Source organism: Balaenoptera musculus, chromosome 1, assembly GCF_009873245.2.
Source record: "Balaenoptera musculus isolate JJ_BM4_2016_0621 chromosome 1, mBalMus1.pri.v3, whole genome shotgun sequence".
In the NCBI taxonomy this organism is placed as follows: Eukaryota; Metazoa; Chordata; class Mammalia; order Artiodactyla; family Balaenopteridae; genus Balaenoptera; species Balaenoptera musculus.
Genome location: NC_045785.1, coordinates 161,238,711 through 161,263,567, shown reverse-complemented (window position 1 = coordinate 161,263,567; position 24,857 = coordinate 161,238,711). Strand labels below are relative to the sequence as shown.

The 24,857-nt window shown below is 39.3% G+C and overlaps 1 protein-coding gene across 4 annotated transcripts in view; it reads right to left on the bottom strand.

Moving 5' to 3' along the window:
• Nucleotides 1-21,444, bottom strand: part of LIN9 (lin-9 DREAM MuvB core complex component) — a 102,947-nt gene extending 81,503 nt beyond the window's left edge. For 2 of the 4 annotated variants that reach the window (XM_036843695.1, XM_036843772.1), the window contains exons 1-6: nt 21,265-21,444; nt 14,688-14,720; nt 13,164-13,258; nt 11,540-11,644; nt 1,397-1,530; nt 9-134 (exon numbers count right to left, since the gene is read on the bottom strand). In XM_036843695.1, coding sequence (XP_036699590.1) covers nt 9-134; nt 1,397-1,530; nt 11,540-11,644; nt 13,164-13,258; nt 14,688-14,720; nt 21,265-21,343 — 572 coding nt within the window. In that variant the 5' untranslated portion in view covers nt 21,344-21,444. Of the gene's footprint in view, nt 1-8; nt 135-1,396; nt 1,531-11,539; nt 11,645-13,163; nt 13,259-14,687; nt 14,721-20,422; nt 20,568-21,264 lie in introns of all 4 variants that reach the window. The other 2 variants (XM_036843932.1, XM_036843852.1) reach the window with 2 other exon arrangements.
• Nucleotides 21,445-24,857: the final 3,413 nt, after the last annotated feature.

Sequence of the window (24,857 nt, the reverse complement as noted above, 5' to 3'; positions counted from 1 at the left end):
ATTTTTACCTCCGTGGTTTCCCCATAAGCCGCCTGATTTTTCCCCATTCTACTCTTGTTAACTTTCTTGTTTTCAAATTAGGAAAAGATTCCTTTAGACACACACAGAAGTCATTGTCGCCTTCAAAAAGTGGTCTGTAAAACAGAAATGGTATTTTAATGGTTAATATACAAGGTGTTACTTAAGAGCCATAAAATTCAAAATATGCATTCCAATTTTCAACATATTAATCACAAGATGCCAAACCTTCACTTCTACCCAAAACAGACACAAATTCCAAGTGTTAAAATTAAACTAAATCCTTTGCATTTACGAAACAAATAATGTGTAAAAGTTACTCAAGAAATACTGTCTGTGCTTGAGATTCCAAAAGACACTGATTTTTATTAAAAATTTCCTATAGGAGTCTATCCTTCCAGAGGCTATCTTGGCATTACCATTATATCTGGTGAGGATAAACAATGTAGCTACAAAGTATCTTTGTCCCAAAAGTAATACCATCACCAGGGAGTTCTCTTTGAGGGTAAATCAGTTTTAGAAAACTGGGGGACTCCAGAGGGTTAGATTAGTTCTAGGGAAATCGAGAACTCGGATCATACTAGGACACCCTGAGAGCTCTCTTAAGCCTACGAAAAAATTTGTGGACAAAAATAAAACAATTTTATTCATGAGTTTGGGAAACCAGGAACCAGTCTCAGCAATGACATATGAATGTCTTGGGCTTCAATATGAATGTTCATGAGATTCACAAGGTTCAGAGTAGGCAACTGGTGAAAGCAGAGAAAGGAAATAAAGATAAGCAGTCAGCAAAGCAAGCACCACTGACTGGCATGCATTAGATAAGATTAGATTGTGGTGGATGAGAAATCAGAATTTTTCCTCAATAAATTCTGTTGTTGAATAATTGGATTTCACCCAAATCTCTTACTATGTTCTACTTAAACATTTACGTATAACTAAAATGCATGAATATCATCCCCCAAATAGAAAGACTCCTAAAAATCTTCCTGAATCACTTTTACCATTAATAACTGTTTCTCTATTATACTAGCATTTAAAATCTCAAGATTTATAAAACAAGTCCCATTCACTGCAAATAATGGTGCTTTGTTTTTAGGGTATCTCCACTCCATAGTCTTTGTAAATTATAATATGGAGATTATACTTTCATTTGATTTTTCAGAAAAACATATAACAACTTCTTCCCCAAAAGGGGGAGGAGGGAAGAAAACTATGAAAAACGGAAATGGATCAAACTAGAATGAGGAATAGAAAAAGAAATTCAGGAAAAAAATAGAATCAAAATAGACCTCTAGAAAAGGTTGAGGCTTTTAACATTTGAAAATCTTAAACTTTTGGTTCAAATGATACTTGTGATATGAGCCACAATACATACTTATCTATATTTGAGTAGAACCACTCATATATGCACCACTTATGTGCTTTGGGAAGCTTGAGTAAGTTACGTAATCGAAAACCAATCTTCTGTGAGGCCTTCTTATCTGGTGTTGACATTGTTGCTGTAAATTTCTGTACAATAAAAAAAAGAGATTAATTACAGTTCCATTAAGTAAAAATGAACATCTATAACAATGAATACATTTGTAAAAAGGCAGATTATGGTAGGTACTCAAAAAGATTCAACAATATACAAAATGAAATTTTTTGTTATTATTTAACAAATATACATTCTGATTATTTCTTACAAAGTTAAAGCCTCCAATTTCATAACATATTTTGACAAGGAGGGTGAAATATTTGCCCCCGCCATGTTTGCACTACAGTGTAATTTCAATTTAGGTATGCAGAAGAAGATACTTGTGAAAAATATTTCTAGAGCTCTTGGGCCAGAAAAGACCAGTAAGGACTCTGACACTATTGTGAGAGACAGAGTGAGAGCGAGAGAAAGAACCTGCAGAAAATATCACTCATTTGTATGAACTTTAGAAATGTTTGGAAAGATGTTTTGTACTCATGGATTGGAAGAGTATTGTTAAAATGTCCATAATACCCAAAGCAATCTACAGATTCAATGCAATCCCTATTAAAATTTCAATGGCATTTTTCACAGAAATAGAACAAGCAATACTAAAACTGTTATGAAACTACAAGAAAACCTGAATAGCCAAAGTAATCTTGAGAAAAAAGAACAAAGCTGGAGGCATCATGCTCCCTGATTATAAACTATATTACAAAGCTACAGTAATCAAAACACGATGGGACTAGCATAAAAACAGACACATTAGAGCAATGGAACAGAATTGAGCCCAGAAATAAATACATGCATATATGGTCAACTGATATTTGACAAGGTAACCAAGAATACTCAATGAGGAAAAGACAGTCTCTTCAATAAATGGTGTTGGGAAATGGTTTTCACATGCAAAAGAATAAAATGGGCTTCCTGTCTTACACCACTCATAAAAATTAACTCAAAATGGATTAAAGCCATACATGTAAGACTTGAAACCATAAAATTCCTAGAAGAAAACATAGGGAAAAATCTCCTTGACACTGGTCTTGGCAATAATTTTTTGGAGATGACACCAAAAGCAAAGGCAACAGAAGCAACAATCAGCAAGTGGGACTATATCAAACTAAAAAGCTTCTGCACCGCAAAAGAAACAATCAACAAAATGAAAAGGCAGCCTACAGAAAGAGAGAAAATGTTTGCAAATCATATATCTGATAAGAAATTAATACCCAAAGTATGTAAGAAACTCATAGAACTCAACAACAAAAAGACAACCTGATTAAAAAATGGACAGAGACGCTGAATAGACATTTTCCCAAAGAAGACACAAATGGCTAACAGGTACATGAAAAGGTGCTCAACATCACTAATCATCAGACAAATGGCACAGTGAGATATAACCTCACACCTGTTAGAATGGCTATTATCAAAAAGCCAAGAAATAACAAGTGTTGGAGAGCATGTGGAGAAAAGAGAACCCTGTGAACTGTTGCTGGAAATGTAAATCGGTGCAGCCAATATGCAAAACAGTATGGAGGTTCCTCAAAAAATTAAAAACAGAAGTACCACATAATCCAGCAATTCTAACTCTGGGTGTTTATCGAAAGGAAATGAACTATCTCCAAAAGACACATGCAGCCCCATGTTTGTTGCAGTATTATTTACAATAGCCAAGACATGGAAACAACCTATGCATCCACTGACAAATGAATGAAGAAAATGTCGTGTGTGTATATATATATATGGAATATTATTCAGCCATAAAAAAGAAGGAAATCTTGCCATTTTTGACAACATGGATAGGCCTTGAGGACATTATGCTAAGTGAAATAAGTCAGACAGAGAAAGACAAACACCATATAATTTTACTTATATGTGTGACCTAAAAAAACATTACCTCCCTCCCCACAAAAAACCCAACTCAATAGGTACAGAGAACAGACTGGTGGTTACCAAAGACGGGGTAGGGGGGCAAATGAAATGGATAAAAAAAGGTCAAAAGATACAAACCTCCAGTTATAAAATAAATAAGTCATGAGGATGTAATGTACAGAATGGTGACAATACCATACTGTATACCTGAAAGTTGCTATGAGAATAAATTTTTAAAGTTCTCATTACAAGAAAAATATTTTTGTAACTATGGTAATGGATGTTAACTATAGTAGACTTACTGTGATGATCATTTCACAATATACACAGATATTGAAATCACCATGTATACCTCAATATAATATTATATGTCAATTACATTTCATTTTTTAAAAAGCTTAAAAAACACCATCAGAACATCAAAAGAATACAACACAACCAAGTGGAATTCATTCATGTCAAGAATACAAGGATGGGCCAGTATTAGAGAACTATTAATGTAATCTGCCATTATTAATAAATCAAACAATAAAAATCATATGATCACCTCCACTGATGCTAAAAACACTTGATAAAATTCAATATCCATTAAAAAAAAACTCTTAATGGAATAAAAGTAGACAAAATGACTAAAAAAACATGATATACCAAAAGTTAAATGATACAGCTAAAGAAGTACTTGAAGGGAAATTTAATTCATTGGGTAAATGCTTATATTTAAAAAAGGAAAAATTTCAAATAAATAACTTATCCTTCCACCTTAAGAAACTAGAGAAAGAAGAAAACTCAAAGCAAACAGAGGAAGAAAATAATAAAAATTAGAGCATAAATAATAGAAAGAAAAAATAGAAAACCAATAGAGTAAAATCAATAAAACCAAAAGTTCTTTGAAAAAAATCAACAAAATTGACAAACCTTTAGCAATACTGACCAAGAAAATAAAAACAGATGAACACTTTAATCTTCAAAACACATTTCTCCCCATTCCAATCGAAATGTCAGTATCGGACTTCCCTGGTGGCACAGTGGTTAAGAATCCGCCTGCTAATGCAGGGGACAAGGGTTCAAAGGTTCAAGGGTTCAAGGGTTCAAGCCCTGGCCCAGGAAGATCCCACATGCCACGGAGCAACTAAGCCCATGCGCCACAACTACTGAGCCTGCACTCTAGAGCCCACGAACCACAACTACTTAGCCCACGTGCCACAACTACTGAAGCCCGTGCGCCTAGAGCCCATGCTCCACAACAAGAGAAGCCACCACAATGAGAAGCCTGCACACTGCAAAGAAGAGTAGCCACTGCTCGCCACAACTAGAGAAAGCCTGCATGCAGCAACGAAGACCCAACGCAGCCAAAAATAAAATTAATTAATTAATTAATTAATTTTTTAAAAAAGAAAGGTCAGTATCATATTCAATGTTAAAATTCTAAAAACATTCTCATTAAAGTGAGGAATATGACAAAGATGTTGATTATACCCCTATTTTTGACACCGCTTTGATGGAATTAGCCAATTAAACAAAAGGAATAAAATTGTAAAGGAGAAGACAAAATTACCATTATTTGCAGGTGATATGACTCCCCCAGAAAACTCAAGAAAATCAACTATAACCATTAAAAGGAATAAGAGAAATTAATAAAGTGGGAGAAAACAAAGTTGTTATACAAAAATCTCTATTTAAAAAAAATCATTATCAACTGAACTGCCCCAGAGCCCGAGGGGAGGGCAGACTCACTGAGGCTGCCGGCTCTGGAGGGGCCCCACCAGCCGAAGCCGCCACAGTCCTTGGGACTGCGGGCCAGTTGTTTCAACAAGTAACTTAAAGACAAAACGGAAAAACAAGGAGGTTTGTGCCTGAGATCATGTTGATGTGAAACCAGGGATGGCCACCTTGTGCCAGATCATTCATCCTGGGGTAAGCCAGCTGCCATGTCATGAGGACACTCAAGCAGCCCTAAGGAGAGATCCATGTGGCAAGGAACTGAGGCCTCCTACCTACAGCCATGAAATCAAATTATCAATGCCTGAAGGAGACTGACCAGAGGCCCAAGGACACAGGAAATATCAAGGTCATTACACAAACATCAGCCCCACAGAACCCCTAAAGCCCAGATCCTGAAGAAGCAAAAGAGGAGATAAACTGCCTCAAAAGGGATATTAGTCATGTATACTCCCTGCAAGAGTACATCAAAGGGCTTGTTTCCACTGATGATGACAAGAGATGCTACAACGGTACTTTAAGTTTTCAATATAATGGAAAATAAACTGAAAAAAAAAAAAACATTATCGGGACATCCCTGGTGGTGCAGTGGTTAAGAATCCACCTGCCAATGTAGGCGACACGGGTTCGAACCCTGCTCCAGGAAGATCCCACATGCCGCAGAGCAACTATGCCAGTGCACCACAACTACTGAGCCTGCGCTCTAGAGCCCGTGAGCCACAACTACTGAGCCCGAGTGCCACAACTACTGAAACCTGTGCACCTAGAGCCCATGCTCCACAACAAGAGAAGCCACTGCAATGAGAAGCCTGCACACCACAACGCAGAGTAGCCCCTGCTCACCGCCACTAGAGAAAGCCCATGCGCAGCAACAAAGACCCAACGCAGCCAAAAATAAATAAATAGATAGATAAATAAATAACTAAATCATTATCTTTTCTATATATCAATGAGAACAAATTAGACAATCAAACAGAAGAAATATCCTGTTTATGACAACAAAAACAACAAGAACAAAAAGTATTAAACACCTAGGAATATACCTAAGAAATGTGCAAGATTGACATGGAAAAAAATTTTAAAGTCTACTAAGGGGTATTAAGGCTTGAATAAGTAGAACTACAACCAGTTCTTGGATGGGTAGTACCAATGTTACAAGTCATAACCCCAAAATTAATTTATAATATTAGTTCAACATCAATGAAAATCCCAACAGAATTTTTTTCCTAGTCAAGTTGATTCTAAAGTTCATATGGAAAAATAAATGTGCAAGTATACTTAAGAAAATCTTAAAAAAGGATAAGTAATAATGTTATATCAGAGATTAAAACACAATATAAAGTCACATTAAAACAATTTGAGGGACTTCCCTGGTGGCGCAGTGGTTAAGAATCCTCCTGCCAATGCAGGGGACATGGGTTCAATCCCTGGTCCGGGAAGATCCCACATGCCGCAGAGCAACTAAGCCCGTGCACCACAACTATTGAACCTGTGCTCTAGAGCCCATGAGCCACAACTACTGAGCCTGTGTGCCACAACTACTGAAGCCCGTGTGCCCTAGAGCCCGTGCTCCGCAACAAGAGAAGCTACCACAATGAGAAGCCCACATGCCGCAACGAAGAGTAGCCCCCGGTCACCACAACTAGAGAAAGCCTATGTGCAGCAACGAAGACCCAACGCGGCCAAAAAATAAATTAAAAAAAAAAAAGTTGACATAAGCACATGTAGAGACATGTTAGATATAAAGAGACAGAAAGTCTAGAAATAGGGGTTTCCCTGGTGGCGCAGTGGTTAAGAATCCACCTGCCAATGCAGGGAACATGGGTTCAATCCCTGGTCCGGGAAGATCCCACATGCCACAGAGCAACTAAGCCCATGCCACAACTACTGAGCCCACGCGCCGCAACTACTGAAGCCCTTGCGCTCTAGGGCCCAAGTACCACAACTACTGAAGCCCGTGCTCTGCAACAAGCCACCGCAATGAGAAGCCCACACACCAAAACGAAGAGTAGCCCCCACTCGCCACAACTAGAAAAAGCCTGCGTGCAGCAACGAAGACCCAACGCAGCTATAAGAAAACAAACAACAAATTAAAGAATAAAAAGAAAGTAACTTGGTCTTCCCCATTTGAATTCTTTAAAAAAAAAAAAGTCTAGAAATAATCCCAAATATATACATGAATATAGCTTGTCATGCAGCAGCATTATAAACCAATGTATAAAAGATGGATTGTTCAGTAAATGTTACCGAGGACCACTAAGTAGTCCTCTAGGAAAAAAATTCGGTTGCAGTCTTACCTCATTCCTTACTGCAAAATAAATTCCAGATGGATTGAAGATTTAAACATTTTTTTAAAAAATGAAATAAGAAATATAGAGAATTCTAAAACTATAAATGTTAGACTAGGGAAGGTCTTTCTAATCATAAAATCAAAAAGTCATTAAAAGGAAACAGAGCTATATCTGACCCTTAGAATTTTTTCAGTCCTCTATGGTGAAAAATATAGAAACAAAGCAAAAGACAAACTACAAACTGTGAAAAAAATTATAACCAGTATGAACAGCCAAAGGGCTAATATTCTTAATATATATAAAATTCTTACAAACTAATAAGAAAATGACCAACAATCTAATAAAAAACAGGAGAAAGACAAATAGTTTAGAGCTAAGGAAAGAAAGTTTGTAAACATATATGAAAAGTATCTCACCGTCACTCATAAATGACATGCCAACTAAAACAAGTGAGATGCTATTATGAGATTAGCAAAAATCTAGATGTTTGGTTATACACTGAGTTAACAAGCATTAGGTAAAATAGGCACTGTGATATATTACTGGTTGAAAGTATAAGCCAGTGCAATTTCTTTGGAGAACAATTTGGCACTACTTTAAAAACTTTAAATGTGCATATCCTGTGATCCAGCAATTCCACATTTTAGCCATCTGCCCTAGATAAACACTTGCAAATTTATACAAGTATGTTTGGGATGTTCACTACAGCATTGTTTGTAATAATGAAAACTTAGAAACCACTTGAATGCCCATAAAATCAGAGAATTTATAAATAAATTATGGTATAAGATTGACTACTACAAAACAGTAAAAAGAAATGAAATATTGGAGCCTGTCTAACTAAATCAGTCAGCATGGACAGATCTCAAAAACAGACTTTTGATTCCATTGCAGGGGGCCTGGGTTTGATCCCTGGTCAGGAAACTAAGACCCCTGCAAGCCACGAGGCAAAAAAACTCAAAAGAACAAACAAACCAAACCAAAACAAAACAAAAAAAACACTTTTGAGTGAAAAAATAAATTACAGAATGATGCCTGATACAGTATCATGAAAATAATACTATAAATGTAATTTTAAAACTACATACACAAAACAATACCATATATTTTCTATGAATACATATATAAAGGTTTAGAAGTATTAAAAAGATCTAAAAGGATAATCAAACTACAGTGGTTGGTTACCAGTGGAAGAGGGAAGCAGATCTGGAGGGTAGGTGAAGGTCAAAATTAACTTTTTATTTTTTAGTATAAAACTTTACTTAGGAAAAATTGTAGATTTATAGAAAAGTTGCAAAGATAATACAGAGGTTCCATATGCCCTTCATCCAGATTTCCCTAATGTTAACATCTTATAAAACCATGGTCTGTCAAAACTAAGAAATTAACATTCGTATAATACTATTAACTAAACCATAGACTTCATTTGGATTTCTCCAGTTTTTCCATTAATGTCCTTTTTCTGTCCCAGAATCCAATTCAGGATACCACATTGTACTTAGAAAATTAACTTTTTAATGTAAAAAAAAATTATATGTCATGAGTTATTTAGCATAAATAATAATCAAATTATTATAAAGTATTATTATCAGAAAGAGTGCTATTTTTATTTCTACTGAGTTATTGACCCAAATTCTAAAATAGGGTATTGGTGGCTCATTGCATACAAAACTGTATTAAAGATTTCTCTGTTGAGTATGAGGAAATATATTCAATCTGTTAGTGGAAATATAAATTATTACAACTTTTATAAATAGATTATTAGGTAGTATCTTCCAAAGTTTAAGTGTAAATACTCTTGTAGCAATTACACTTCTAAGGGTTTATTCAACAAATGGAAAATGGAGAGTGACTGCTACTGATTTTTTTTGAGATGATGAAAATGTCCTAAAATTGGTTGTGGTGACAGTTGCACACCTCTGTGCATATATTAAAACGACTGAATTGTATGCTTTAAATAGGTAAATTGTATGCTATATTAACTGTATCTCAATAAAGCTACAACAAAAAAAGTAGAGCTGTGAAGACAGGCTGCCTGCCATTTAGCATCGGCTTTCACTTATTAGCTTTGTGATCTTGAACAAGATACTTCTCTGTGGACTTCCCTGGTGGCGCAGTGGTTAAGAATCCACCTGCCAATGCAGGTGACATGGGTTCGAGCCCTGGCCCGGGAAGATCCCACATGCCGCGGAGCAACTAAGTCCGTGCACCACGACTACTGAGCCTGCGCTCTAGAGCCCGTGAGCCACAACTACTGAGCCCACGTGCTACAACTACTGAAGCCCGCGGGCCTAGAGCCCACGCTCTGCCACAACAGAAGCCACCGCAGTGAGAAGCCTGCGCACTGCAACGAAGAGTAGACCCCGCTCGCCGCAACTAGAGAAAGCCCGCACACAGCAACGAAGACCCAGTGCAGCCAAAAATAAATAAATTAAAAAAAAAAAAAAGATACTTCTCTGTGTCTGTTTTCTCACCTGAAAATGGGAAATAAGATAATAGTAACCTAACTCATGGGGGGTTTGAAGATTAAATCAAAGTAATACATATGAAGTGCTTAGAACAGGATCTGGCACATACTAAGTATTGAATAAACGTTGGTTTTTAATAATTCTCCAGCTCTGAATAGTGCTCTTTAAACAAACACACAGATAGAATACACCAGATTTGAGGCTGTGACTAGGAAAGTAAGGGAACAACACATATCATGTAAATGAAGACTGAAAGAACTAGGCATGTTAAGACTAGAAAAGAGAAAACTCAGAGGATATAAAATTTTTTCACATAGTTAAAGAAGTCTCATATCATGTCTGTCCTATGTTATATTTGTTCTGTATTGCTCACAAGTAGAAAGGCCTTTGTGAAATAGTCCCAGAAGGAATGATATGCGCCTGGGAAGGAGGGCTTTGGATAGACTTAGGGCAGGATAGTTTCATAGTCACAAAGACCAGAGTTTTCTGTATGTTTGAAATTTTTCCTAGTAAATAGTTGGAGGGAAAAAAAAGAACTGAAAAAAAAAATCCACACCTCTGGAAATTTTAAAAATCTAAACAGAGTTAAAGGATCCAAATTATCCTAATAACACAGCTCTTCTAAAATCAATACAAGAAATAGTTGTTGACTATTCTTGCATTCATTCAATCTTGTATCTGACATCTACTGAGCCAAGCAATGCACACTGTGTATTAGTTTCAACTGGGTCAAATTTTTAAATTGAATTTTAGATGCTTATGCATACTTGTCCCTGATGTTAAAAAGTTCATATATTTTTGCTCATTTTACAGAGAACGAACATATTTTACTATTTGAAATGATTATAAAGGTATGTAGAAGTTCTTTGGTTTTTTGTGGTTTTTTTTGGTAGGGCATATTGCTGGTAATACCTTTAATTAATTTGATGCCAAATCCTTGGTTGAGAAAATTACCTCTACTGTGATACATCCTACTGGAAAATGTTATAACACTTTTGAAAAAAAAAGAATGGGAAGTAGGGAATAACTATATCAAAAATTATACATTTCATAGGAGAAAATTATTGTATTCTTAAAGTTAATATTTCCTTATCTAATTTTCATTCATTCCTTTGATTCTTACATGTCCATTATAATTTTTCTTTAAAAGATGTGTCAAAAATGAAAAAGGAGATATGATTTCATGCTCTATATTTTCCTCTTTTGGATAAAGGAAGTCTTCAACATACTTCACTCAATGACAAAGTAAAATGAGTTTTCCCCTCTGATTTCCATGCAAACGCCAAGCTGATTCCAATTTGCCAAATCCATTTGCTGAATGTCCACTATCTCCATGCTTAAAAAAAAAGGGTGTGCATGGGAATTCCCTGGTGATCCAGTGGTTAGGACACCGTGTTTCCACTGCAGGGGGCACAAAATCCTGGTTCAATCCCTGGGGAACTAAAATCCCGCATGCCTTGTGGTGCGGCCAAAAAAAAAAAAAAAGAAGAGTGTGCATTTGTAAGACTGAGGACTGAGGACTGGCTTTCTACGCTGGCTTAAAGCCCATCAATAAAATAATGTCCTTTTTTAGGTAACTAAAACAGGAGCTGAGCTGAAATACTGATTTAAAGAACCTGTTACTCAAAATGTCATAGAACAATAAATATAAACTTTATTATACTGAGCGATTGCTCACTTCCGTTCAATGAAACAAAATTTTAGCACACACATACCTGTGGAACCATTGCCACCCTCTGATTTCTCTTAGGTGACCTTGTATTTATTTGTCTGTCATCTTCATCAGAAAAGAGCCGACTTCGTTTTGAATTTCTGAAAGGCTATGATAGAAATTTTTTTATTTAATGAAAAGGCCAAACACCTGCCATTTTTGTTCCAAAACACAATTCTATACTTGGAAAATACAGCTAACTCTGAATTATCAGCAGTATTGAAGGATGAAGAATGGGTAATAAAAAGCACACAAATAACTTCAGATTTTAGAAAGTAGAAAGATACATATGTACGTAATTTGTTTAGAAATGAAACACCTAGCTGTTAATTAAAACTAGAACCCAAGTCTTCTTCGTATAGTACACTGGCAGTCTTGAATGTTGAAGATAGGAAAATTAAGCTCTGGAAATTCTAGTTCTCATTATGTTGGCGCTTGGATTAATACCAACCAGTTGGGTGTTTCACCTGATAGGTCTATTGGATAGGGCTGGGTTGGGACAAAGTTACTAGATCACTTTAGAGAGTAAATCTAAATGTATATAATATTATACTAGATCTGCTGTCAAAAACTGTTGACAAATTTCCATTTGCAAATAAAAATACAAGATACCTATAACAGATACTTGATAAGTGCATGTAGAACTAAAAAATTTTAAGTATCCAAAGTATATCACACACTTAAGGATTTATAATATGAAAAATTTTACAGTGCATCCTAGGTTCAGAGGCTTAATAGGGAAGAACAACAGAAATAAAATCCCAATAGCACCCACATCATTTTTCAAATCCTTCTACCACCATTCAAGACAGTTCCATGCCTACTTAGAACTGAAGCAGGTGCAGCGGGCTAGCAACATATGGGAAGCATCCAACTGGGTCAAGGCTAGAGGTATGGACCAGTGAAACTAAACCCACTGAGAGTCTCAACACTGCAGAGCCCTGACAGGAAGTTCCTTCTACCCTGCTCCCTTCCTCTGACCATGGGCAGAGAGGAGGAAGAGAGTGATGGTGACAGAAATGATAACAGCGTGGAGAGTCCTGTACACTCACTGTGGCCAGCTGCCCAGGCTACTGACAGCTACTGTCTAACCTAGCTCCAGGCTTGTTTCATGATTGACCCCTAAAATTTCCTGGCTACCTGGCTGGGCAGGGGAGGAAGAGAGGCCCCGAAAATTGTTAGTCACGCCAATTATATGCTCATCTCTACTTCCCACCCCTAAATGCATTTATGCTTGACTTACACAAGATTTCAGTATCCTACCACTTATTTATATATCTTTTTGTAGGGACCAGAGCCAGGTACAATCTTTTTATTAAAAAAAATCTATTAAATTATTAAAAATCTATTAAAAGTAAGATTTCGGGTTGTTGGAGTTTTTTGGGTTTGTCTATTTAAAGAAACTACAATTACTTAACAAATGCTTAATGATGAATAGATTATCACAGGCTATAGATTATTTATCTAGATATGATCAAATACTGGTCAATGACACTTAATGACACAAATACTTGGAGTTGGGGAAAACCCTTGGAAAATTTTTATAGTGCTTTAAGAATGTGCACATGACAATAATACAGACAATTTAGCTATCATATTCTAAAGAGTAAGAAAAACTAATTCCTTACCATTTCCACAGCAGAGCCTGTATTCCTGCCTTTCCAAACAGGTGTTTTTTGTAAAGAGCTGTACTTTTCAGTCCATGTGTTAGATAAGCTTCCCTCTGTAATAAATAATTATTAATGATATTTAAGTTTAGTTCAAAGGATTTCATACTATAAACATGGCCTTTTTAATAACAGCAATATATCTGAAATATTTACGAATATGGAAAAAATATACTGACCATAATAATTTTAGTTTATTACAAATGAAAAAAAATTTTCTGTATTTTTTTGTCAAACTCTCTAAATAATTTGACAAGGCAATGCTACTTGAAAGTATTACATTTTCATATTAAAACATGTGTGGCTTATTTCATTTTGGTTTTCAATAATTCCTCAATTCTTATTTGCCAAGAACTACCTCAGTACAATCTGACTGAAAGCAGGCAAGGGAAAATGGGAAAAGCTCCTTTAACCTTGAATTTAGAGCATATTTCTGTTTCAATGTGCAAAACCCTTGATATAAAAAAATGAAATATGTGGGTTATTTTTCCTTAGTTCAAAGAAACGTCTTCAGAGTTGTATGCAACCAGAAAAAATCCGATCAAGTAACCAATTAAGTGTGTTATGAAAATAAAGAAGGTGAGTTTAATGTTTACAAAAAGGATATGTTTATTTAGAGAGAGATATAGAAAACTGTGATGAATATACACAAGATAGTTATTTTTATTTCCTTCTAATTACCTGAAAGCATTTTCTAATTTTTCTATAAAAAATTTATATCACTTCTATGTATTTTCTTAAAAAGAGAAATGGCTTTAATATTGGGAGAAAAAAATTAGTGGAATACTTTTTCAGACATATATTTTAATAAGTACAAAAGAAAAGAGGTGGGATGGGGTTGATCCTGCTAGGCAAATAAATTAGGGTAATCCTGGAAGATAAGTGTTCTCAAGCCAGAAGGACTTAATTTGGTAGATCACCAATCCAAAGTATAATACAGTAGCTTTAAAAACTGAAAGTACTAATGAATCTTTGAGAAGATCTACATTGGTTCCAAATTTACTCACCCAGTAGAATCTTGCTCAAGAGGTAAAATTTCAAAATAAATTATATTAAGAGGATAGGTCTAACGTACTTACACAAAGAAACAGCAAGACCAAGGAACATGTCTAACTTTTTCTCAGAAAAAAATACTATCATTCTTTTATTTCAAGAGACTTGCATTACTACTTAGAAGACAAGATTCTCTAAAAACAAACAATTATGTAAAAATACAGCTTAGCCCAGTTGATTAATAAATGATTTAACTCTAGTAAGAAATGTCTGGAACGTTTAGTTAGAAACTTCTTTAATCAATAATTCTAGGGGGAGAAAACCAAGGGCCAATTCCCCATATGAACTTATTATCACCAGTGAAAACCAATATTTAAAAGCTATAATAAATCATAACTTAGAAAGAAAAGAGAAATACTGTATCCAAATAAATTTAATGAAATAAATTCCTAGTTTGTGTCATACCTAAAAGAATCACGCTATGATTCTTACCTTTTAAACTGACAAGGGCTTTCGCTGAAGAGCCTGCAATGAAAACAAATCAGTATTACTTCAGAATCAAAGTGAGAGAAAAAGAACTTGGTTTAGGGTTAAAAGTGATACATTTAGTTTTAGCAATGTTGAAGTGACAGTGGAATGTGCAATTAGAAATAACTAGTAGACAATTCAAGCTATTGACCAAAACTCAGACAATGTAAGGAAGAACTGGAGATATTTGGGAGTCTTGTTTGAAGTTGTGAGAACTGGAGACCTTCCCAAGAGAGAAAAATGTAGAAAGAGAGGTAAGAGGAAGAGTAGGGACAGAAGTGATTTTGGATCCTCATCCAGAAGTGTGCTGGAGAAGGAAAAGAGAAAGGGAATTGACATTTATTGAGGCAAAGATCAGAAGTGGTAATAGAGTGGAGAAAACAGAAAATGGAAATGATCCAGGGACTGTCATAGCAGACAATAAGTCCCTTGGAAGTCTAGAATGCAGGTATGTGCACCACTTAAAGATCCAAGCTGGATTAGGGAGCTGGAGGGGTTCACTGACTAAAACATTAGTGCATATCAGAATAACCAGGAAGCTCCTCATACATGCAGAAACTGTATGATTAATAAAGGCCCTCAGGGGATTCTGTTGCAGGTACCCCTCAGGCCCATTTCGAGAAACACTGGGCTACAGGTTCTGGTGTAAATAAAGGATAGGATCTATAGGTGAGGGGAAGTAGGAGAATTGATAGGGAAAGAAGTTTTCATGAGAGAGGGGGAGCAGTAAATTGAAAATCTCAGAGTTGGATAACTATACTGCAAAGAAGTTCAAGTCATTTGAAAAATAATAAAGTATGATCTCTCTCACTTACATGTGACATCTTAAAAAAAAGCAATGAAAGGGAATTCCCTGGCAGTCCAATGGTTAGAACTCCACACTTTCACTGCCGAGGGCTTGGGTTCAATCCCTGGTCGGGAACCAAGATCCCACAAGCTGCGTGGCGTGGCCAAAAAATAATAATAATAATAAATTTTTTTAAATTAATAAAACAAAACCCCCCCACCAAACTCACAGATACAGAGAAAAAATTGGTGGCTGTCAGAGGCAGGGGCGGGTGGATAGGCAAAATAGGTGAAGGGGGTCAAAAGGTACAAACTTCCAGTTATAAGATAAATAAGTTCTAGGGATGTAATGTAAAGCATGATAACTATAGTTAACAATACTGTAGTATATATTTGAAAGTTGCTAAAAGAATAGATCTTAAAAGTTTTCATCACAAGAAAAAAAAATTGTAACTGTGTGGTGATTAGTAGTTAGTAAGTAACTAAACTTACTGTGGCAATTGTTTTGCAATATATACAAATGTCAAATCATTATGCTGTACACCTAAAACTAATACAATGTTTTATGTTATTTATATCTCAATAAAAGAAAATAAATTAACAGGGGAAAAAAACCTTTCTATGCTCCAAAATAGAAACTATTCACATAATTATTAATGAGCAAAATCCCCCTCTTTAAATTTAAAAAACTGTTTAGAACACCTTTTTTTCTTTTACTATAGTCAAATTATTATTTCTTGTCATTCCTCATTTTTAAATTTGTTTTATTTTAAAACCAGCTATTTCTCATCTCAGTTACTCTGACATCCGTTTATGTTTAAAAAAATATAATCTAAGACCAGGCAGTAGTGATGTTATTTGAAAGGTTAGCCTTTTACTTACATTGAGAAAAGACAGATTTGTAAGTGGCTTGTTAAAAATGCCTGTCAACATCTATAAGGAGCCAGTCCATTATGACATTACACAAAACACAAAAATAAATAAATAAAAGATGACCTCAGGGATAAAGTAAGATAGAAGAACATGAACTAAGTACAAAAATCAGAGAAGACAAATTAATTCTCCTTGGTTTTTAACAAAAGCAGCAATGATTTACAACTCACATAAATGGACAACAGACTTTAAATGAGAAGTAACAGATAAAGTATCATGGTTCTGGCTATGAAACATTTTTATGTATCTCAGATCTCTAAACCTCAACTGACTTCTCTGCAAGGCAGTATGAGAGGCTTGTCGGACAACCCACCAACATCAAAGCCACTCTTACTTTCCCCCTACTCTCCTGCCTAGATGTGGAGAATGGTTAACAGGACACGTTAACAGCTTCTGTATGGCAAAGTGAAGTTTAATGACCAAAGGCAGTAAAGTTGTAGGGGGAAAAGTCGGGGAGAGAGGCCATAAAGCCTTGCTAAGAAGCCTCAAAAAATACAACACAACTGGGAAAGCAGCAGTAGCAGACAGGGCACGACGTGTCAGTGTAGCTACCAAGAAAAACATGGTGCATTTGAGAAAAAGTGGTAACCATTCATTCATTCAGTGAATATGTGTAGAGTGCTGACTGCATCCTGGCCCCTGCTCTAGTCACTGGGGATACTGACAGCATGCAAAACAGACAAAGCCGATGCTCCTGATGCTCTCCTGGAATTTACATTCTAGCAAGGGGGAAACAAACACACACACACACACATATCACGGGATGGTAGGCACTACTGGAAAAAAAATAAAGCAGGATAATAAGGATAGGGAATGTGGGGTGGGAGTTGGTGGAAGGAAGACTATTTCTCTATAAGGTGCTCATGATTAGCTTCTCTGAAACGTGATATTTGAGCAGAGATCTGAAGGAAGAGGTGTGAGTTGTAAGGATATTCATTCCTGCTCCAAGAAGGCAGGGACTGTATCTTGTAGACTCTGACCTACCACCTTTAACCTTCTTCCCTTCTTGAGAGATAGTATAGCATAGTGGTTAAGAACACAGATGGAGACTAGCTGTGTTTGAATCTTGGCTCTGCCACTGTCTTACTGTGTTATCTTAAGCAAGTTACTCAACCTCTCTGTGCTACTTATTCTTCGTTTGTAAAACGGGGATTAAATGAGTTACTATATGTAAAAGTGCTTAGAGAAAAATGCACATAGTACATGACTAATTTTCAGACCATGCTTATTGTTAGTATTACTTTGATCAATCAAAAAAAAAAAAGATTAGGTTAAGAACATGTATTTTACAGGCAGGTGAATTCAATTAAGTTAGACTCCTGCTTTAACTGCGTATGTTCATTCTTTCAACATATATTCACTGAATACCTGCCACAGCACTATTCTAGGGACTGGGGTTAACTGAAGGAAAAGCTAGACAACGCTTCTGTTCTCAGGGAAGTTTACACTGTGGTGGGAGGAGACATACAATAAACAAGTATATAAAATGACAGCTACACTGGTGGCAGCTGCTGTAAAGGAAATAACCAAGGGATCGCAGCGTGCGGAGTAACTAACTTTACACAGGGCGGGTAGGGAAGGCTTCTCTGAGGAGGTAACATGTGAAAAGGACTAGCCATGAGAGGACAGGGGGACAAAGCAACGAGTCAGGCTGGTAGAAACAGCAGGTAAAAAAGCCCCGACGTAGAACATTTAGAATATTCAAGGAAGGGTGGGGGCATTATGTTTGGGAAGTCACTGGCAAGAGAAGGGTGGTTATGAAAAAAGAACAGAGAAGTAAGCCAGCTGTCATGCATGGAACTGGAACGCAAGCATGAAGAAAAACAGAAATGGCACCTTCTCTGGTGGGGCTTCTAACCAAAGCTAACCAAACAATCACAGTAACAAACGTAAAGCTGCAACTGTGACAGCTGCCACTAAGAAATTACACAGTGGTATGAAAAGATTTAATAAGAAGATGCATTATTTGTCAGGGAGGACAGAAGTTTAAAATGGGATCTAAAGGATAAGTAGAACTTAACCGGAAGTGAGAGGAAGGAAGAGCATTCCAGGTAGAGAGAACAGCATGTGCAAAAAAGAAAGCCTAGTGAGTATAAGAAATGAAAAAGGTCCAATTTAGTTCAAAGGGATAGAATGAGAGGAAGAGTGGTACAAAATGTAGCTGGAGAGGTGGGGAATGGCCAGACCACAAAGGGTCCTGTAGTTAGTAAAGTGTTTTCAGCAATAGGATGACATACATACATTCTGAAAGGATCACTCTGGCTGTGTGTAGGTTGCGGGGGAGGGCTGGGGTGGTGGATTGATGGGAGGCTGAAGCGATTAATGCAGAAGAGATGGTGACAGCTTGGACCAGGATGAAGGTGAGAAGTAGGTAAAACCGAGAGACATTTAGAAGGTAAAAGTTACAAGATTTAGTAAAGGCTTAATTATGGGAAGTGTGGAAGACAACCTCTATCTAGGTTTTAGCTGACTGCACAGCGGAGCCGTTCATTACGACCGGAACCACTGGAAGTGTCTCTGAACTGCAGTAGGATTATGAGGTAGATCTTGAACCCATTAAGTCTGAGGGGCCTCTGAGGCATCTGAGAGAAGATGTGAAATGGGCAAGAGATATTGAGCACAGAAGCCCAGAGGAAAGATCTGGGCTGAAGAGAGCCTCAGCTACCTCATCAGTAAGAGTACTTACCTCAGCTGGAATGAGGATTAAATGAGCAAATGTATACAATATGCTTTGCACAGCACCTGGTTCATAGTTAGTACTAAATAAATAGTAGCTCTTATTATTGATAATGTTATACTGACTATTGGATAACTTACAAACTAGCCCCCTTGACTAAAACTGGCAAAGAAACACATCGCTACTTCTAGTATCAAACTGAAATCACTTCTGCTGCAGTTTCATTAACCATGCCTCTTACCCTACATTCAGTTCCATATAAATTAAGCATTGATATATACCTGATTTATGGCACTGTGTGACAAACCAGGTAAAGCAATCCCTGCTTTCAACCAGCTGTGGTCAAGCTAAACAAGACATATATCGCACAAGCTAAGGTGCACGCCCACACACACCCTAGTGTACCAGAGATGTCACAAAGCAATATAAATGATTATCTTATTTAGCTTGAGAGTGTAGCTGTAATTTGAACCCTAGTATGAGTCCCAAGTCTCTGCAAAGAACTGGAGTAAATCCTCAATAAATGTTTAATGATAATGAGCAAATATTCTAAATGACAGTTATCTAGTGGGTGGGACTTCCAAGAGGTGATAAAACATCTTTACAACACAGAGAGCAAGGACTTCCAGATGACGAGCACATTGTGTTTAGTAGGTCCACCTTTATTTAGGAGCATCCTAAATCACAATCGACTGTATTCTCCAAATAAGAAACAATAAAATTCATTGGTGGTCTACGGCTGTGCCTTATCCAATACAGTAGCCGCTAGACACACATGACTATTTAAACTTAAATTAACAAAAATCAAATGGAATTTAAAAGTCACTCTAGCCACATCTGAAGAGTTCCATAGCCACATATGGCTAAGTGGCTACCCTACTGGACATCGCAAAACAGAACATTTCCATCACTGAGAATGTTCTACTGGAATTCCGCGCTGGTCTAGAGCAAATTTAAAACGCAAACTCTCTTAATACAACTTTTCACCAGTTCGGCAACTTGAACTTTCAACTTTATAGCACATTAAGAATATACGACCCCACAAGGAAAACAGAATTGGCTGTATTCAGTTCTCACTTTAAAAGTGTCTTGCACAGATAAATTTAACAGTTGTTTCTATTACACTAAAAGCTCTCACAAATGATACATATACATAAACTGAATAGTGAGTGTGCATCAGGACCCATCTGTAATTAACTGAAAGATATGCCTTTATCTTGTATACTTTATATCGATACAATATTGTAAATTACAAAATTAAGTTCTATTGTGCTTAAACTACAGAATTAGTGCTTTTACTTACTAAACACAAGTGAGCATCCACGTCTGAGATGGCAGGATGAGTAAACGTGGTTAAAGGAGGCAACGCACAGGGTGGGTGTCAGGAAGAGTACTGAATATGCCTGTGGTGATGGTCACATCCATGAGTAAAGGTACCCCCGTGATTCCTAAGACACATACGCAGAGAAGAAAGTCTGCGGGATGGGGGCTGCCTGAACACTTGTGTACCCAGTCTGGATTATCTCTGGAAAGGTCCACAGCCACCTGTGGTCCCAGGGGAAGGGGTCAGCCCTTTGACACGGAAATGCTTCCAGGGGTGGACACACCGGAGGAGGGAGGGGAGGGCAGTGATGATCACAAGTGCCTGCAGCGGCAGGAACTGTGACAGGACAGGATCAGAGGCCGGGACAAGAAGGAGAGCTGTGACCACCCCCTCCCCAGCCCGAGCCCTTCCCGGCCCCCGAAAGCGAGTTACATAACCCCGCCAGGCGTCTCTCCGCGCCGGGCGAGCGGTGCAGGCGGGGAGGACAGCCCCCGCGGCCAGCGGCCGCTCTTCCCCCACCGCGGCCGGGGGCCCGAGCCGGGCCAGGGGAGCAGCCACCGCCTCCGCCCCGCCCGGGCTGGGCCCCCGGGCTTTCGGTTTCCGGCCCTGGCTCTCACACAACCCCACAAACCAATACACAGACACCATAACAAAGGCGGCGACGCGGCGGCAACACCGGGGTGGAAGGACTAGGGGACCACAGCGGGGCTGGCAGTCAGCCCACTTGCCCGGCAGAGGGCACGGCCGCCCGTCCCGGCCGGATGCAACCCGGGGGCAGGCGGACGGCGGGAAGAGTGGGGGTGCTTTGAGGTGCTACTCACTCTCGTCAGGCAACTGGTCGAGCTCCGCCATCTTGAACGAGCCGCGCCGCTTTTTCAAAGGCTGCCCGCCGCGGTGCATTGTGGGGCGGAGACTGTCTTTGCGAGGGAGGTTCGAATGCGGAGCTCGCTGCCCGCGGTGCGGCGCAGCGCGGCGCTACTCCCGCCGCTGCCGGCTGAGGCGGGCCCGGCTCCGCCCGCGCCTGCCCGGGGAGGGGGTGCCGCCGAGTGGGGCCGCGCCTCGCCCCTCCGCTCCCGCCCCCGGCCGGGCCGGAGGGAGGAGGAGGGAGGCCGGGCCGCCAGGCCCGTCTCGCGCCGCCCCTACCCGGGCCCAGCGCCGGAGCGCGGGGAGAGCGGGGGGAGCGGCGCGAGCTGCCGTGTCCCGCCCGGCCCGGCTCCCGGTCCGCGCCGCCCGCCCCCTCCGGGGCTCGCTCCCGGCGCGCGTTTCGAGTCTCGCGCTGCAGCTGCGGGAACTGCAGGCTGTTTATTCCGAGTGGGGAAAAGGAGGGAAGGTGGGAAGGAGGCCCCGGCCGGCTGGGGAGGGGGGCAGGGGGGCAGGGAGGCGGCACCTGTAGGCCCGGCGCGGGGAGAAGCCCCAGGTTCTCGGCCGCGTTCCCCTAGGGGGTTCTACCCGAAGTAAAATTTTCGCGGCTCTCCAAGCCCACGTTTCTCCGGCGTCTCCATCCCCTCCTTTCTCCGGAGAGCTAGGGGAGGGCCGGGGAGGAGGGCTCAGGCCGCGGCAACCACACAGCTTGCCCGCCCAGGACTCGCGGTGTCCGCAACCCCTCGGGAGCCTGGGCCACCCCTCCCGAATGCCGGAACCGGAGTTGCGTGGAGCTCGGAGGAGAGACCTTGAGAGGTCATGAAGTTAGTCATTTAGGTCGGCAGCTGAAGAACTGTTTTGCTCAGCTCTTTCACCCATTCACACTAGACCATGTAGTGAGCTGGGAGAGAATTACAGAAACAAAAACCGACAGTGACACTTAAAGATGATGAAGTACTCTGATAGAAATGTTATGAGAGCACAATGAGAATTCATCCAGTTTTGAAAGAAGCCCAGGGAAAGATTTCACAATTCCTGTCTATAACTGCGTCCAGTAATAAACCACTCTTGCTTTTCAACAATTCTTCTAACAAACGTTATTGAGCTCCAGTCCTTTTTCTCCAGGGATGTAAGGGTGGGTGGGGGGGGGCGGGCGGGGGGATAGTTAAGCAATGAGAGTACAACACGGGTGAATTCCAGGAACTAGAAAGTTAAAAGGTGGTAGACAGATGAGGACAGCAGAACACACAGGCCGGCCCAGGCTAAGGAGCTGAACTTGCTAAGAGCACTGGAGCAATGGATGGTGGGGTTTTAAAGTATAGGGCTGGCATGTTTCCATTTGTGTTGTTTCCCACAAATGTGGGAAACGAATTGGAGTGTGACAAAATGAGAGTTCTGGAAACCAGTCAGGAGGAAGCTTGTTGGGGCAGGCAGGCAAAGGAGAGGAGATATCTGTACCAGCCACCCTAGAGTTTCAGAGGATGGACTCTGGATCCCCAAGGCTTGGCTGGGATTCTGGCTGCTAGTTGTATAATCTCAGGCAAGTTTGTTTATTAATTCTCTGTGCCTCAGTTTCTCATGTGGAAAATGCAGATAATAACAGGGTTGTTTTGAGCATAAATGCCTTGGTAAACATAAGGACCTTGTAATAGTTCCTAGAACACATTTTGGCTCAAATGTTAGCTATTGCCACCACCACTTTGGAATGGGAAGTATCACTGGATGCTAACTTCGTGCCTTGGGTAATTGGGTACCGCCGCTTGCTGAGGTAGGAGGTGAAACAGGGTGTGAAGGGGAGGGGGATGAAAAATTAAATTTTACAAAGTAATCCTTCATATGTAACTTAACCCCTCCTGTGCCTGCTAATCACATTCTGATCTATCTTATGTGAAGATGAAAAAAACTGATGGCAGGGCTTCCCTGGTGGCGCAGTGGTTGGGAGTCCGCCTGCCAATGCAGGGGACACGGGTTTGGGCCCTGGTCCGGGAGGATCCCACATGCCGTGGAGCAGCTAGGCCCGTGCGCCACAACTGCTGAGCCTGCGCTCTAGAGCCCGTGAGCCACAACTACTGAGCCCACGTGCCACAACTACTGAGCCCGCACGCCTAGAGCTGGTGCTCTACAGCAGGAGAGGCCACCGCAATGAGAAGTCTGCGCACCGCAGCGAAGAGTAGCCCCCGCTCGCTGCAACTAGAGAAGGCCCGCGCGAAGCAACGAAGACCCAACTCAGCCAAAAAAAAAAAAAAAAAAACTGATGGCAAACCAAGTTTTATCTTAAGGCAGTTTTCACACACACACAACAGCAGGTCTGCTGTTTAAACAAATATTTTTAGGCTATTTCTCTGATAATCTGCATTTTAAAGAAGGACCCTAAATGAGTCTTCTCATACTCTGAAGCCTGAAGCTGTATCCCAGCCTCAGATCTACCACTTATTAGCTGTGTGACTGCAAACAAGGCACTTTATTATTTTCAGTGAGGGTCTTTATTGGATATTTATGAGAGAGATTTTTATAATCTTTGGCTTACTTGATCCTCCCAACAATCTGGTAACTTGTTCAAGGACAACATTGACCGGGTGATAGAATCAGGAATTCGGCCCACTCTCAGAGCCTCAGTTTTTCCCTCTGTGATGTTAGGATAACACATCCATCACAAGGTTGTTAAATTTCCTCGAATTGTGTATTCCAATTTAAAATGACATGATTGTATAAGTGTCATTGTTTGCTTAAAGAAAAAAAAAAAACCTAAAATTTCGACAAGGTCACTAAAGTCGTGAAAATAAATCATAAGAGAAATAAACATAGCCACATTCTAGGGATTTGTTTGGTCATTTCCAGTCCCATGGCCCATTTATCAAATATTGAGTTATTTCTGTGTTAACTTGTGTGCTTCAAAGGACACTATCAAGAAAGCAAAAAGACAACCTTCAGAATGGGAGAAAATATTTGCACATCGTATACCTAATAAGGGACTTGTAGCCACAATATATAAAGAAATCTTACAACTTGATAGTAAAAAGACAACCCAATTCAAAAATGGGCAAAGGATCCAAAAAAGATATAAAAGCCAATAAGCACATGAAAAGATGCTCAACATCTTTAGTCATTAGGGAAATACAAATCAAAACCACAATGAGATACCATTTCACATCCACTGGGGTGGCTATAATCAACAAGACAGATAACAGCAAGTGTTGACAAGGTTGTGGAGAAATTGGAATCTTTGTGTATAGCTGGTAGGAATGTAAAATGGTGCAGCCACTATGGAAATAGTATGGCAGTTCTTCAAAAAAATTAAACAGCATAACCATATGATCTAGCAATTCCACTTCTGAGTGAGTATATAGCCAAAAGAATTGAAAGCAGGGTCCTGAAGAAATACTTGTACAATCATATTCATAGACGCATTATTCACAATAGTCAAGAGGTGGAAGCAACCCAGGTGTCCATCAATGGTGAATGGATAAACAAAATGTGGTATATACATACAATGGGATATTATTCCTCAGCCTTAAAAAAGAAGGAAATTTTAACATATGTACAATATGGATTA